Below are 16,032 nucleotides of genomic sequence, written 5' to 3' on the forward strand. Positions count from 1 at the left end.
CGCATCCGTTTCACCTCTTGGATTAATAAAATTCATTTAAATTAGAAAAAGCATAATGGGAAGACAAGTAAATAATCTCATTGCATGCAAACAAATAATCCGCTAGTAATCTTGAATGTGAAAATGCATATGTTTACATATGTTTTACAAATGTGCGTATGTTTATTTACATCTGAATATTGGAAGATGCTGAATATTTAATAAATATTAGCTAAAATAGCTTTCAGTTTTCTATTTAAATATGTCATCAAGGTAAAAACGACAATTATGTTCACAGTAAGTCCAGTGACATTAACCTGGTGACTTTTCTTTTGGTTCTGAACTTTGTGTATGCACTTAAGTTTGGTTCGGAATACATGTAATGCACATGTAAACAAATATGTGAATCGGATTTCAAAACTTAGGTGTTACGAATAGTCTCCTGAGGCAGTTTATTTAAACCAAAATGTGATCCAAATACAAAAGTACCATAGACTTGACTTGAACTTGACTATGACCATAACAAACATAACTTGAACATAAACCTGGACTAGACATGGATTCACTAAAAAGTAGTTACATGAACAAAGCTAGACAAAGGAACAATGAAACAAGAGTGCTATGTATACACAAAGACTAATGAGCAATAAGTAACAATCAAGACAAAAAAACAATCACAAAACAGAACAGAGAAACACATGACCTGAACAACCAATCAGAACATTACACATGAGACTAGGGAAGCACATGACATGTTCACACAAGGGCAAGGAATCACATGACAAACAGTGACTTTTATGACTAAACTTCAAAATAAAAGACATTAAACATAAATATGAACCAAACCCCAAAACCAATGTGACATTAGGGTTCATATAAACAGAACTTTCAGAATCTGAAATTTAATTGAATTTATTTGGACTGATGGACATTAGTGCATGTAAACATACCTAATTTGTACACAAATTGTAGTGTTGACTCCATTTGTCAAGTTCAGCTGTTTGATGTCTGTGTTTTGATTAATTTCTAGACATTGGCAGGATCTTGGGTATCTGATCATCTACATTACTGGCCGTCCTGACATGCAGAAGCAGAGGGTGGTGTCCTGGCTCTCTCAGCACAACTTCCCCCAGGGCATGGTCTTCTTCTCAGAAGGACTCGTCCATGACCCCTTGCGTCAGAAAACCATTTTTCTAAAGAGTCTGGTGAAAGAGGTCTGTCTTTGCACATACCAGCTGAACGTTTACATTATACATTACAATATGTTACATTAGAAGATGATTTTGTAGGTTTTGAATGTTTGTTTTTCAACTTTATAGATGTTTAGAAAGTATCAAATTGGTGAGTAATGATTAGCCTCATTTTATAACATTTCAGTCATGACAACTCTCAGGAGCTATGGTTGCTGCTGCTGATCATTCTGCTAAATGCTCAGAACATACAATTAATGGAAACATGCTGCTGCTGCTGCTGGTAGAGAGAGGGAGAGGGAGAACATGAATTTGCATAGCGCACAGAGTTAGTGCATGCGTGGTTATAAAGGGAAGTATAAATGTAGAGATCGATTGGCTGTAATCGATTACCTGTAATCTCATAAACCTTTTGTTAATTCATCTCTCTTTAAAACTCCTAATATTTTATCATGTCTCAGTTATCAACTTTCAGATTGCACCGTAATTAAATTACACTTGGAAGCGTGCAGAAAAGGAAGTAACTGGGCAATAAAAACTTAAATATTTTTATAAAAATATATTTGTGTTTCCACATAGTGTCACATTAATATCAGTGCGGCATATGGCTCTATGAAGGACATGTCCGTATACAGCACATTGGGACTTGCACCTAATCAGATATACATTGTGGGCAGGCCATCCAAGAAACATCAGCACCAGTGCCAGGTAAAGCTCAGTCGTTTTAGTTTACCAGGTTAAGATATTTTCCTCTTAGTCTTAACAGTACTGAATCCCTTCAAGGACAATTTTCCCTCCCTTTGTCTCTTTCTCATGTGTCATAGTTTTTGAGTGAAGGCTACGCAGCTCACCTCTCCACTCTTGAGTTTGAGCACGGGTCACGCTCAAAAAAGAACCGCATGGTGCTTCGGCAGGGATCTTTTGGCCTTTCTTCCAAAACGGACTTCCTGTCTCCATCCCCGGACTTCCTGTCCTGCAAGCGCACTCCGCTGCTGCGACGAGCCATGTCTGTTCAGCAGCCGTCTCCACCCTCATCATCTGTCTCAACCCCCAAACCTGAGCGTGCTCAGAGCCAGCCTGAATCTCATAAAGACGGACCAGAGATTCGCATCCAGACTGATGATCAAGAGGAAGAGGAGGAAGAAGAAGAGGGGAGAATACAGGATATTGTACTATAAAGGAAGTTGTTGGAAAAGGGTATGTTGTGAAACTGCATCCCATCTAATACAGTAAGCGCTCATTAAAAACATTATACTTCATAACTATCAGTGATGAGCAGTAATGGACTACATGTAATTTGGATTACATGATTACAAAAATCAAGAACTTGTTATCATATTACATTACATTACAAAATCTGGATGATATGTATGACATATTGATTACATTAGCCATAAGGCAACAACAAGTACTAGTTAAGCATAATGCTAGTTAAGTGTTGGTCATGTACTAATTAAGTAGTACTACTACTACTAGTAGTAGTTAACATACCTTACTAGTTAACAACATTTTCATCAAGTTGTGAAGTAGTAGTTACTAGTTAACTAGTGACTAATTTGGTAGATAAATAGTTTGGAATATTAAACAATGTCAATTTTAGCACATGCACACACTAGTAGTAATTAGTAACTATGTTACTAGTTAACTTCTTAGGAATATTTTATATTCTTGTCAAAATAGCACAGGATTATTCTTGCATGTGACAAAATTAATAAGAGTAACTTGTCAGTTATCTAGTTACTGGTCTAACTAGTTTACTAATGTTTAACTAAATTATTCATTTAGTATTAATTGATACTATAATTTGTATTAATTTGTCAGATTACATTACAAAATCAGAAAGCAGGTGTAATGATATGACGCAGCGCCTGAAAATAGGCTACCGTGCTGGGGACTATTATCAGGCGCTGCGTCATATCATTACGCCTGGTATGCCATGGTATGGCAGCAAAGTTTCTTGATTATTACGCAGGAATGAGAGTATAGTTCCTAGCCATATCAGCCTAGAAAATCGCAACTTTTCATTTTCCGTCGGTCTTAGTACACGATGTAACTACAGAAGAGTCAAGTTTTAAACAGGAAAAATATCGAAACTCTTTGGTCGTTTTTTTGAGAGAGATGCTAATGGTCTTGTCCGATTCAATGATCTATGCTAAGCTATGCTAAAAGTGGTACCGCCAGACCCGGAGTTCGGCTGAATGGATTCGAAACCGGTAAAACTCAACTGTTTAACTCTGTGGGAGTTGTAAAATGAGCCTATTTCCAAAAAAAAAAAGTGGAGTATCCCTTTAAGTGATATTAATGTTCTAAATTAAAGCAAAATACTAGTTAACTTGTATTGCAATTAATACTAGTACTATTAATGTATTGCAATACTAGTACTAGTTTACTTCTCTTTCTAGTTAACTAAACTTAACTATATTAACTATATTAACTATATTGTGAACTAGTAGTTACTAGTACTTTGACTGTTAACTAGTTACAAATTAACTTGTTACCAGTTAACTACTTCAAGACATACACTTACAAACAAAAGTTACTAGTTAATTTCTTGGGAAAATGTATACTTTTCATGTGATGCAAAAATAAATAGTAACTTTTTTATTAAAGTGTTAATGCACTTACAATTAGTAAATAAAGAATCAAATCAAAATGTATTTATAAAGCACCTTAAAAAACTGAATGTACCAAAGTGCTATGTAAGTCAAGTAATTTTTACAACAAGTAAAATAAAATACAGAGAAAGAAAGGGATAAAAAAAATAAGAATATAAATGCATATAATCTAAACCTAATGGACCTTACAAAGTAGCAAAGGCCTCATCAAACAAATATGTCTTAAGTCAGGTTTTAAACATGTCTTTACAGAGGAAGAGGAAATGTGGATATCGGTAAACCATTCCGCAAAAACTGTCAAAATATGTTATTCTTAAATTTGATGCCAAAGGAATAAGTGTTAGATTAAAATAAATCCAAAACTATGGAAGGACGGCCATGCTGGTGACCCTTTTAGTGAGTGTGGGGTAAAAGGCCCACCTTTCCACCTCGTACATTTATACGATTTTTTAAATATAAACTACTTTTATGATTTTTTCCCACACAAAATCTGTTGCTCCATCAATGTTCAATACAAACATTTGTTTTTCTTCAATCATACACTATGAGAGTATAAAGAAAAGCACATTTCTTAAGGTTTGCCTTTAGCTCCATTGTACCCTACTTGTATTTCACGTCTTTAGTACATTTATATGACCTGTTGTTGCCTAATAGCTACCTCAGTACATTTCAGAAGATTATACCCATCATTATTTCTGCTCTGACATTAGCTGTGCGCAACTCATTGCTAATGCCCAATATGGTTTAGCAGAGAAGGCATGCTGACATATTCATTGGAGATGTTTCTCAGCTGTTGTCATGGAGACACATGTTTTGTGATTGATTTGAAAGCGCCCCGATACAGAGCTCCGTTCATTTCACAAACCTGCAGAGATTCGCTGATATTTGATGTAGTGTGTGCACTGACACACACTCATGTTGTGCAGTTATGGGAGCAGAATGTCATTTGCAAACATTTGTATTGGATCGCTTAAGAGCCAGAGCAGCCCATTGGCTCACAGAAGACCACTGGCTCCCATCTGGGTTGCTGTGACGCACACGAGTTGCTCTGGATTGCGCAGGTCTCTGCACTCTGTCATCATGTGTCTGTAAACGACAGCCCAGCGGCCCAGGGAACGGCTGTCTTGTCGCCAGCTTGGCGAATCTGTCTTGAACTTTTAGGGAGGGGCTTAATTGGCTTCTAGAAAGAGTGATGGACATTGTGAGACGAGTCTCCCTTTGGCTGATGTTTGAGTTGTGCTTCTCTTTCACGGTCTATTGGAGCAAGTAATTGTGGTAGAACTGCTCTAAACCAGAGGCGTTTATAGATGTGCGAATCTTTTCTGAATGGCCCTGAAAAACACAAGGGTAAAGAAAGCAAATGATCTTTGACTCTGGGCCATTAATAGACAATTTACAATACAAAACTGTTCAAGTTATGTGCCAATATTAATCTATTACTGCTCCAAATAGGATTGCTAAGATATGTTTTGAAAATGAATATATTTTTTAAATGATAAAAAAAAAAAAAAAAATATCAAATGCAAATAGTTAATAATGCCTAATTACCTTACCTTTTTCTTACCCATTTTATTTATGTATGACCAACAAATATGCATCACATTAAGTTTATTAGTTATATTAAAATTGTTGAAGGCAAATGGATGGGAATTTTATATGCAATTCAAATACATAAATCTTATTTAGTTTCTGTTTTTTATTATAAATTACTTGTTGAATTATTTACACTTGTTGGTAGAAATACATTATAACAGGGGTTTTCAAACTTTTTAATGCTATGGACCCCTAAAATAATTATTATTTTCCAATTATATTTATTTTGAATATCATATTTAGTCATTTTGAACCTATTATTATTTTATTTTTATTATTCTATGCTGTTATTTTATATTGAACTTTTCCACAATGCCTCTGTCTCTGAGGATGCAAGATTTAGTCTCTTTATAGATAGCATTTGCAGATTCCGTAACTGGTTATTCAGAAGAAGAAAAAATTGACTCACGAGACTGAAATGCTTCTAATTTTTATACTGAATTCGAATTATATTTTAAAGTTCCCATATGGAGCTCATGGAGTCAAGCTGAAAGACATACAAAATTATAAAAATACAATCTTATTGGATGAGCTACATTAAAAGCCATTCAAAAGCATCTGATTTTGAATTGTATATTAATGCACCAAACTGCTAGTATGTTATACAGTGATTCTACCGCGGTTAACAGGATTATTGACTTCAGCTGGTGAGGCTGGAAGACCACCTTGAACAAGCACATTTACTAATCTCATGTTTCTTTCTCCATCCTCAGTACATACAGACAAATTTAATCATCAAACACGTCAAGATCTCATCTCAAACCAGAAGAACCGCTCAACTCGATAGATGGGCTCCTTGGTAGACAAGAACAGTGAACAGCTGCAAGGATTTGCAAATTATCTCCAAAACAAACAATCCCACCGGAGAGAGACGAGGAACATTTAAAACGTTTGCTGTTAGAAAGAGCCCAGAACAGATGTGAAGATTGGACACTGAACGCTTTAACCCCATGTGACTCTTACAGCAGGCTGAAGGAAAGAGGAAGATGGAGGTGTCATAAATGAGACAGAAGTATGACAGAGAGTAGCTATAGAAAGTAGTGTCAAGGTCATCTTTTATTGAGTTTTGTGCTTTGCCAGGAGACTCGTTTAATGTGTGGTGAATATCTTCCTGCAGACTCCTGTGGTCTTTGTGAAGGTAACCATGGACATGAGCACCTGAGCCCCTGAGCCGCATCTATTTATAGCAGTCCTGCAACCTGAGGCATTGTGTTCTTTATGACTCTTTTGTGACCCACACGTCCCCCAGATCACCTGGCAAGCATTTCTCAGAAGACCCTGTTTGCTTGTGTTTTAATCAGCCGTAAAGGAAAAGGAGCTTAGAAGAAAAACGGACATCTCCAGGAGCATTCCAACTGCCATGTTTCATTAATAGTTTTTTTTCGGACTCCTGTCTGCATGATTTGCTCAACCCAGATTCTTTTTGTCAAAATGTTGCTTCATACTCATGCATTATGTAAAGACTATAGTTCTAGTGTTCATCTAGGATGAAGTATGTGCTAGTAGATTATGTGCTGACAGTTTTTAAATGTCCTGCTGTGGTTTGACGTCTGACTTTTTCAGAGAGAATCTGTCATGTGAATTTGGCTGTACTGCACAAAACTGTATATATTTGTATAAATGCATTTCATAAACAGTGTTATTGGAAGTTATAAAACTATCTGTTGAAATGTTGACAAATTATTTCCGATTAATTTAATTGCACTCTTCTCAGTTTTTTAGAACTGTAATTCTGGTAGGTTATCTTGATTTTGCCAAGTAAGTTCCTGGAGCAACATATTTTGTTTGCAATCCCAAATTCAGTTCTCTTCCGTGGCTTATTGCACTTGAATGGTCATACACACATATGACAATATGGCGAATATTCATGCAAACACAGTCTTAAGTGAACGTAAACCACTGGGAAAGAAATCGGATGTGCGGCAATGGGATCAGTGCATTAAGTCTTAAAGTGACAGCAGCCTAATACAGTAAACCAATATATATATATTGGTTAAATCAGTTTCAGTTTTTACATATAATTTAAATTGATTTCACACACTTAAAGCATTAACGTATCGCATATTGAATATTGCATTATCTAACAAAGTTATCGCATTTTTCTTGGGAAATGATAGGTGAATAGCATTGATGTAAAAGCACCTAACCCTGGTTGCAAGCCTAAACTTGACATAAAATGTAAACTTGTCCCTCAAATCTGATTGGTTGATTGGAATGTTCATCCAGTATCATGTTGTACTTGGTGAAATCACATTCACCAATTCGGCCATCACTCTAAAATAAAGTTTCATTTGTGAAAGGGGTCATATTATGCTTTTTTACATTTTAAAATCTGTGTGTATTGTTGCTGTTTGAGCATGAAAAAGTCCATACTGTTCTAGAAAGCATCTTCCCCTCAACACAGTGAGATAGCAGAACCCATTCTTTGCATGCCATGACTGAAAAATCTTCCTGATAAAATGGTTATAATGAGCTGAAATCTTGCAGGTGGTTTTACAGCTGCTCCCTCTGGAGTTTTAAACATTTACCATCCTTAAAATAGACCAATAAAGCAACCTTTTAAAAATGATGATTCCTTGCTGAGACACCCTGCATTTTTAAAAGCACATTAGATCGCTGTTATTTTTCAGTGCATTTTAACGTCAGTTAAGAAAGCACAAGAAAAAGGAAATCCAAGTAATAGGACTGAACTGCTCTGAACCGTGTACTTTGCAGCTTCTAGTCCTTTACATGCTAAGAGATGTGAAGAAAAAAACTTACATAATGAGATGAAAAGAAAGAAACCATTCAAATTTGTTATTTATGGATTTTATTTATTTATTAAATATAAAAAAAGCAAACAATTCTGCTGTTTTTGTCCTTTTCTTTTAAAAAATCATAATGCAAAGTGATATAATTGTAAACATTTCAGCTTTGAAACAAACTCACTCTCTTATTGTTCTTTGGTAATGTTTACATATGGATCACTATATTGTGAGTACAATCTGTGATTATGATGTCTTACATAATATTAACAATAGCAGTATAATTGCTTGGTGAAATAGTGAAATTATAGCATACTTTGCATTTTTTTCCTCCTGCTACACAAATACTAATGCCTTGCAGTACACTCAGTAAAGTACCAAAGCAGTAAAACGCTGTTAATAAACTTCAACTAAATAGGTTAAAACAGTTAGTAAACAGTAACGTTAGTAACATTTCCCACAGTTAAGACACTATCTAAACATGTCAGTTTAGTGTTCGGTAGTTTTTGATGAATAACATGTAGCATTTTTCCTAATTCTTTGACCTTTCCACACATTCATTTTTAATATGCTTACATTTCGTATTCACATCTTTTGGTGGCTTTTCACAGCAGAAGGTTTTAAATAAATGCTTCAATATGTCTAGCACACTGAGCCATGAATGTGCATTCATTGAAATCATGCACAAAAAAAATCTGAAAATCAGCAGCTATAAATGGAAATGTTTTCATATAGTGATACAGTATATTCAGTTGCCCATTAAAAGATACAGACAGATAAGAAAAGTGTCCCTTCAAAATACTGGACAAGGCCTCTTCTGGCATATACTGAGAAACACAAGACAACATACATGTTTGATAGCATAAGGAAAACAGTTGCCTCTTAAGTGACTTTGCGGATGTTCGCCATGGCCACATCAGTCCAGCTGCTTACGGACTGCTGTACGCGCTGTGTCTGTTTTCGGATGGAAGCCCTGTTCAGTCCTCTGGAAATGTTGCTCTTGGTCGTGCTGTAGCTCTTGCTCATGACCCCTTTGTAGTGCTCCAATGCCTGGACCCTGCAATCATATTATTGGTTAAAGTTAAGTGTGGGATGAAGTAAGGTGCTTTTGGAGATCATGATATCAAATTAGGCAGTTCTCTCTTCTTTTTTTCTTCTTTTTTTTTTACACAATGTTGCAGTGCTTATAATAAATGATTTATCTGTGCACACTATTTTCTTAAAATGCAACAGCGTCTGTTCTCTTCATGACGTGTGTCTCGGTGGAGGATGGGGCTTAATATCCTCCACAACTGACAGCAAACTGGCATTCAGATCAGCCTCCATTTAACTGGCAACTAGCCAAATTCCTACGATCCAACTCATTCCCGAAGGATGAAATCAAGTCCTGCCCTATATTTTTCTTATTCCAGAAGCTGTCTCATTTGGATATACGTCACAAAACTTCCACTTTATGCCGACTTTAAGACCGAAGTCAAGGTTTTATGCGAACGTTTGCAGCCGAATGCAGAGGCTTTCAAAGTTTACTTCAAATAATAGTGCGCGAATTGACACATGAACACTAGAAAGTTTAGAAATTTTTCAGGTCTACAAAGTTAAAGGTACAATATGCAACTTTTTTGTTCAAAATTAACAAACGAGTCAATACATCCCCAATCCTTTTTCAAAAACGTGTTTTTGTCCTACCTTGATTCACTATGGTAAGCCTACTATAAGCGTTTAGATTTTAGACCTAGCGGGATTGTTTTCATGGGAAATTGCGTAAACGTCACTCGCCCGTCTCGTCATATCTGTAAACAGAGAAAATTTGCTCCTGCAACTTTGACGTGTGTATGGTGTGGGAGTGGCATAGTTTAGTTGTCATAACTAGCGAGAAAGTTTAACGTGGAGGCGCTAAATCTCAAACCTCCGGGAATCACCCGTCTCAAACCCTTTAACTACTTGTTATTTTGTGCTGTACTATGCTGATGACAAAATGTACATGTGTTCTGTAAGTGCACCTTAAATTATGCATAAAAAACAAAGTATACTTTGGGCTTTAGCTTACAAGCTTAGTGCTAACTGGTTACAAAATGCACTTTTGATTAGCCAGGACAAGATAGGTTTTTGACTAGGCATTGAGGAAGGGGGATATGATCTAGCAATACACCATGACTAAAGAAAACACATTTAACAGTTATTTACATGAGTGAAAGTTATGTTAGTTAGAGTTTAGTGTTCAAATCCCAATGTTATATATGATTTTTAGTGCTGTCAAACTGATTAATCATGATAAATCACATTTAACATAAAAGTTTGTAAATACACACACACACATATTATATATTTACAAAATGTTATGTTAGGTGCGATTAATCCAGATTAATTGAGTTGACAGCACTAATTATTTTTAAATGAAACTGAAAATGCAGTTTTTCAGTGTAAAAGTTGTTCATTTTAACAATAACTCGTTTAGTGTTACACAGGAAAAAAGGAGCAACAGACTTGTGAATTGGAACATTAATCATCTTCTAAGATACATTTTTTTTTGCTTTCAAAATGTAGTGAGCTGAAGAATCTGTTTGAATTGGCATGACGAATCACAATATAGAAGTAAAATGATGGTAAAAAGGATTGGAAGGAAATGGGCAAATTAAACAGCAGCCAATGTAAAGTGTGTAATAAAATGCCTTTTAGTGCTTGATATTAGAAAGTAAAGCTCCTTAAATCATGTTTGGTGTAGGTTAATAACTAATCATGCAATACAAATAGGCTTTAGTGTGGCGCTGACTGCACGAATCAGACCCAGTGAGCTAAAGTTGACTCCTTAGATTGGACAAACATGCTCACATAATGGAATAAACATTACATTTTTGCACAAGCAGAACTTCAGAAAGATACTTAAAACATTTACCTTCGCTTTAATCCAAAAGACACTCCCTGAACCTGTCGCTTGCAGAATAGAAGAGAAATAATAAATGGACTTAATTCAGAAAGATATTACAAGTGATCATGCCTGAAAGCCTTGAATTTGTTGACTGCAATATAGCAGATTTAAATCAGCCCTAAAATCCCATCGTCACCCCTTTAGCTGGATTGATTAAGAGTGACTGACCGCCCAACCAAGGAATGAGACTTTTGAGCCATTTGAAAATCTTGGCGGGAGGAAAGTTATGTGTGGAATTCAAAAAGGGGAGGGAACGGGGTCCCTCGGAGGAGGAGGAAGGGCTGGAAGATATTAAGACTAGCACTGCATGATAAAAACATGAACAACCCCAATGTCTTAAAAAATAACCCTTAGATTAAAACAGTTAAATCACAGTTGTTCCAGCAATAGACAACAATTCCAAAAAGCAAACCCCACTAAGTGCAGTAACTTTTAAGCGCCTCAATATAAAGGCTTTTTAAGGAGGTTTCGGTACAGAGCAGCTGCTGTCTAGTGAAACGTTGGGGCGCCCTCCCAAACTACAAACAGGAAATGGCCAGATGTCATGAGCGGGAACTGGGACCACATTGTGCTTGAGTGAGCACACCCAATCCCAAGAACTGGCAGAAATAAAACTGATAAAAGGTGAAGATTAAAACAACATTTTATTGGGATTTTTTTTATACTCACCTATCATCTTTCCAAATCGCATCATCAAAGGCTTGAGAGAGACGGTTTAGCCTTCCAAGGCCTTTGGACACACAATCCAGATCCTCATCAAACTGCCTGTCATGGGATGGAGAGAACCATTTTGTGATATCATGCGTTACGTTCAATCTGCAGAACTGTTCTTGTCATCCCTAATGTTTTGTAGCGTCAGGGTCATCCATATGCTAATGTTCTCCCAAGCGCTGACTAAATTAGCTGTCAGATGTGTTATTTTAAAATCTACAGGCATGGGCTGTGTTTGGAATGGAATACAAGCATACTACTTATTGGATACTGCACAGTTTAGGGAGGGTCAGGCACCAATATTAATAATATTATTTTTATGTTATGGACTTATAACTTATAACATAACAATACTATTATGTTGAATTAAACTACTAAAAGATAAAATACTGAAAACTAAAATCAATCACATTGAATGCTACAAGATTCAGGCATCAAAACATTATAATGTACAATATGAAAATGGATATTCATTTTGAAATTTGCCAAAGATTACATTTAACAGTGTTATTAAATTATTAGTTTTAAACCTTTTAGTGAGCGTTAGATGATGGCAAATATCCAGTTCAGGGTGATTTTAGTTTACTAAAACCATTAAAAAAAATGTGTTTCTTGAAATAAAATAAACATTAACTGAAATAAAAAAGCAGCTAGTTCCCCAAGGCAACATTTCTCATTTTCACTTAGTATAACTAAAACTGGAATAAGACACATTTAAAAAAAGAAGAAAAATGACAAAACACAACAAAATTACTCAAACTAAAATTAAAGTAAAAACTATTTTTTAAATATTTACAACAATAGTATCTCAATGATACTTAAAATAACACTGAATCCAGCGTCCAACATCTTTGAAATAGTTACTGTTATTTTACATTTTTGTTCAATTTAGCATAAAATGTCTAAATATTTGACCATCTAATCTAATTAGAATGAATATTAAAAAAAGAGAATTGTGGGTATTTTACACAGTGTGCTCAATTGTTACACAACATATTTTGACAAATATAGTTAGTCATCAGGGTATTCCATGCATGCAGACAATTGTAATACTGTGCACAGTATACATTGTATAGTGTGACATCTAAACACAGTCACTCTCTTCAAAAAAATACAAATAAATTCCTGATGACTCATCCTGCACTACACACATTCCTTCCCAATCAAATGCTATTTAGAATGACAATGTCCTTCCCCCTAATATACCACCTGCAAATACCAACTCACAGTTCACATCAGTGACATAATGGCCTATTTACACACAAAAAAAGGTTGATTCTTTAAATATTGCCCACGCAACTTCCCAATGAAGAAAAATGCTGTCGTCAAATGATTTCATGGGGACACAATTTAAAATCAGCAAAAATGCAATGTGTGAATGCAGGTGTGCAGCCTCACCTCCTGCTGTTCATTGTGTTTGGTGATGCAAAAGGGCTTCTGAGTGCAGCCATTCGCACCAGCTGCCTCCTGGTGCCCCTGGTCTTCACCGTCCTAACAGCACAGGCACTGGCGTCTGGGGTACAGGCCCCTCGAGGAGTCCGCTTGCTGGTTGACCTTGGAGTTCGCCTGGGGGTGATGGTAGTACGGGCGGCAGATCGTTTTGGGGTTTGTGATATCCCAGTGCAATCACACTCCTCTCCGCCTGATGTTCTACCAGGCGTCATGACCAGACACTCCTGACGTGGCTGTCTGCTCCTTTGAAACTTCTGATTAGAAGATGAAAATATAGGGGTTTTTGGGAAGGTAGCCTAAATAAACATTTGTTTTACATGAATAACTATAGACCTTATTCAGAGCAGCGCCATGACAGGTATGAAAGCGAGGCTGTGAGGGATAGACTTACCGTGTTTTCAATGGCATGCACTGTAACAAGCTCCTATATCACTTAGAATTTTCCACAGCTCATGTTGTCTGGAGTTTTTTGTCTACAGAAATTTCTTGGAAAGATATTTTTGCAGTGTTTCATCAGCAGAACAATCCAGAAACACATTAAATAACAGTACAACCCACTGAAGAGATATATGGCTGCGTCCGAAATCGCATAAGCTACTCTCTTGAGTTGGTACTTATTTTGAATTTAAAACAATTACTTCAAGCCCGCTTAAAAAGTACGCTCTATATAGTATTGAATGTGTGTAGGAATGAAATCTGGACGTACTACATTCGCCATGTTGTCATTATCATGTGACCTATCAGCATCAGTTACGCCACTTCACGTTATTCTTTGTTTTACATACTCTGAACTGTATCACAATACCTTGTATTTGTCTTGTAATTTTTGCACTGTACTTGTCTGCAATTGAACTAAAAAATTAAATAAAAAATTCACAAATCCTCTCCCGTGGCCTCATGGGATAGTAAAGTGTCCATAATATGCACACTTCAGAATCTCACCAGAAGTAGTAAGTCATGGGTACTTTTTGCCTACTGTTTTAAGAGTACTGTGAATTCGTACATAGTTACTTTGTCACATACTGTTTTTCACCTACTATATAGTAGGGAAGTATGCGATTTCAGATGCAGCCTATGTATATCCCTCACAGCCTCGCTTTCATTCTTGTTTAAAGATGGCTCTGCTGTGAATAAGGTCTATAACAAGTGATTGAATGAATGTGCATTCACAGAAAAATGAAGCACACCTGACAGACGTTTCCAATGGAGTTTTTTGCACTGCGGGTCATTTTGCGGACAACACTGGTCTTTTGGTTCATCTGTAGTGACTCCCAGGTGGGGTTCTCCGAGATGTTGACGTTGGACTGCACTGGTTTCAGGGGCAGCCGCTTGCGCAGAGACATTCTCAGTGAGTTCAGCGAGCTGGTGGAGCGCATCTTCTTAAACTGCTGCGGCGCTTCGGGCGAGCTGTCGGGCTCTGACTCATCGAGGACAGCATGCGACCTCCAGACCCCGCTCACAATAGTGGACGTCATCATGAGTTCTCAGGGAGATGTAAAAATGCCTATTTGCAAAAAAAATATGACTTAAAAATATACTTTACGGTAAAAGTGTAGACCTATATGCGTTGTCTTGTTGAATAGTAGCCTACATTGACTTTATACGTAAACAATGATGAACCATTTTGCAGTATTTTACAGCAACAATGCATTCTGTTAAAAAATGTCACTCTAAAACAGGTTGTTACTATGACATTTTCCCTTTTCTGTTAAAATTAGCATAATTATAAGTCCACAGTGTAGAACACATAATATTCACATAAGAAATGTCTGTGACTTTTAAAGATTTTATTCACCATTACTTTTCCAGGTTTTCCATGATTGTGGGAGGAACTCTGTGAAGAGCTGCCTCGGTTCAAATGATAAATAAACTGATCACAAGCTTGATTTTTGTAAAAGAAAATAGTAAATCGCGGTGAGTGATAATAAAATGAAACTGAAGATTATTCACCAAGATGTAAGTAACGTTAGCAACGTTACCGCAGAGTAGAAGAGCACAAAGCATTGATCATTTAAAAAGTTAGCGACCCAACGCAACATCGAACAAAAACAATAAATGCTTTACACAACAAATACGTCTAAAAGATTTTGCATTGACTATGACGTTAAAATTAAAACTTACCGTTCTTTTCCTAAATCTCAGAGTCTTTTGAAGTCAAACTATCCTTTACTTTGTTTCGAGTGGCTGGCTGTTTGAATTTGGCGAACCGCTCCCTCTGGAAGTCAGACTCCGCCCACTATGTCCCGTTCCTCCACTCTGATTGGCCAAAATGCTATTGCGTCGCAATCTAAATGTGACGTAACCCGCGGTTCTTTGTTTTGGAGCGCTTGTATTGCTATGATCAACTGTCTATATTCATAGAGACAAAGAGACCACTTTTAAACTGTTAAATACATAAATACCAAAGAAGCTCATCATTAATAAACCACCTCGAGTGATAGCAAAACGTCTTATGAAATGTCTCAAATGCATAAATATCCCAAAATATTCAACAGCTGTGATCAAGTTAGTATTGTTTAATATAAAGCTTGTGCTTATAATCAACTAAAACAAAATCTAAGTTACTAAATGTCCAACAAATCTGAAATATAATTACATTTGTATTTGTCTCAGAATTTGATATGACAGCGAAGAAAACAGTGAAAGTATCCGAATCTTACTATAAAGTGGAAAATATATTTAACCTTTAACCAAATCAAATCAAATAGGTTATAGGCGTGTATATATATTATATGCGCCTATAACCTATATGATTTGATTTGGTTAAAGGTTTATGATTTTTACAGTATTTACACAAGTAAAATCTCGTCCTTGAGAATGTA

General features: G+C 36.2%; 2 protein-coding genes across 8 annotated transcripts in view; one reads left to right on the forward strand and one right to left on the reverse strand.

Moving 5' to 3' along the window:
- The window catches only part of plrdgb (PITP-less RdgB-like protein), a 95,926-nt gene extending 87,745 nt beyond the window's left edge, over window positions 1-8,181 (forward strand). For 3 of the 5 annotated variants that reach the window (XM_084387481.1, XM_084387483.1, XM_084387482.1), the window contains 4 exons: window positions 1,010-1,193; window positions 1,749-1,877; window positions 1,994-2,366; window positions 6,091-8,181. In XM_084387481.1, the coding sequence (XP_084243607.1) occupies window positions 1,010-1,193; window positions 1,749-1,877; window positions 1,994-2,347 (667 nt within the window). In that variant the 3' untranslated portion in view covers window positions 2,348-2,366; window positions 6,091-8,181. Of the gene's footprint in view, window positions 1-1,009; window positions 1,194-1,748; window positions 1,878-1,993; window positions 2,399-6,090 lie in introns of all 5 variants that reach the window. The other 2 variants (XR_014625188.1, XR_014625187.1) reach the window with 2 other exon arrangements.
- Window positions 8,173-15,477, reverse strand: pimreg (PICALM interacting mitotic regulator). Of its 3 annotated transcripts, none has more exons than XM_084387505.1 (6): window positions 15,332-15,477; window positions 14,398-14,714; window positions 13,157-13,464; window positions 11,717-11,812; window positions 11,015-11,046; window positions 8,173-9,178 (listed from the first exon to the last, which is right to left on the reverse strand). In XM_084387505.1, the coding sequence occupies exons 2-5, from the start codon at window positions 14,686-14,688 to the stop codon at window positions 11,022-11,024; spliced, it is 720 nt and encodes a 239-aa protein (XP_084243631.1). In that variant the 5' UTR covers window positions 14,689-14,714; window positions 15,332-15,477; the 3' UTR covers window positions 8,173-9,178; window positions 11,015-11,021. The 3 variants fall into 3 exon arrangements, with proteins under 3 accessions (XP_084243631.1, XP_084243630.1, XP_084243629.1); XM_084387504.1 differs by having other exon boundaries at window positions 8,187-9,178; window positions 11,015-11,052; window positions 15,332-15,463; XM_084387503.1 differs by lacking the exon at window positions 11,015-11,046 and having other exon boundaries at window positions 8,187-9,178; window positions 15,332-15,456.
- Window positions 15,478-16,032: the final 555 nt, after the last annotated feature.

The sequence above is a fragment of the Rutilus rutilus genome (assembly GCF_951802725.1).
Source record: "Rutilus rutilus genome assembly, chromosome: 18".
Classification (NCBI taxonomy): domain Eukaryota; kingdom Metazoa; phylum Chordata; class Actinopteri; order Cypriniformes; family Leuciscidae; genus Rutilus; species Rutilus rutilus.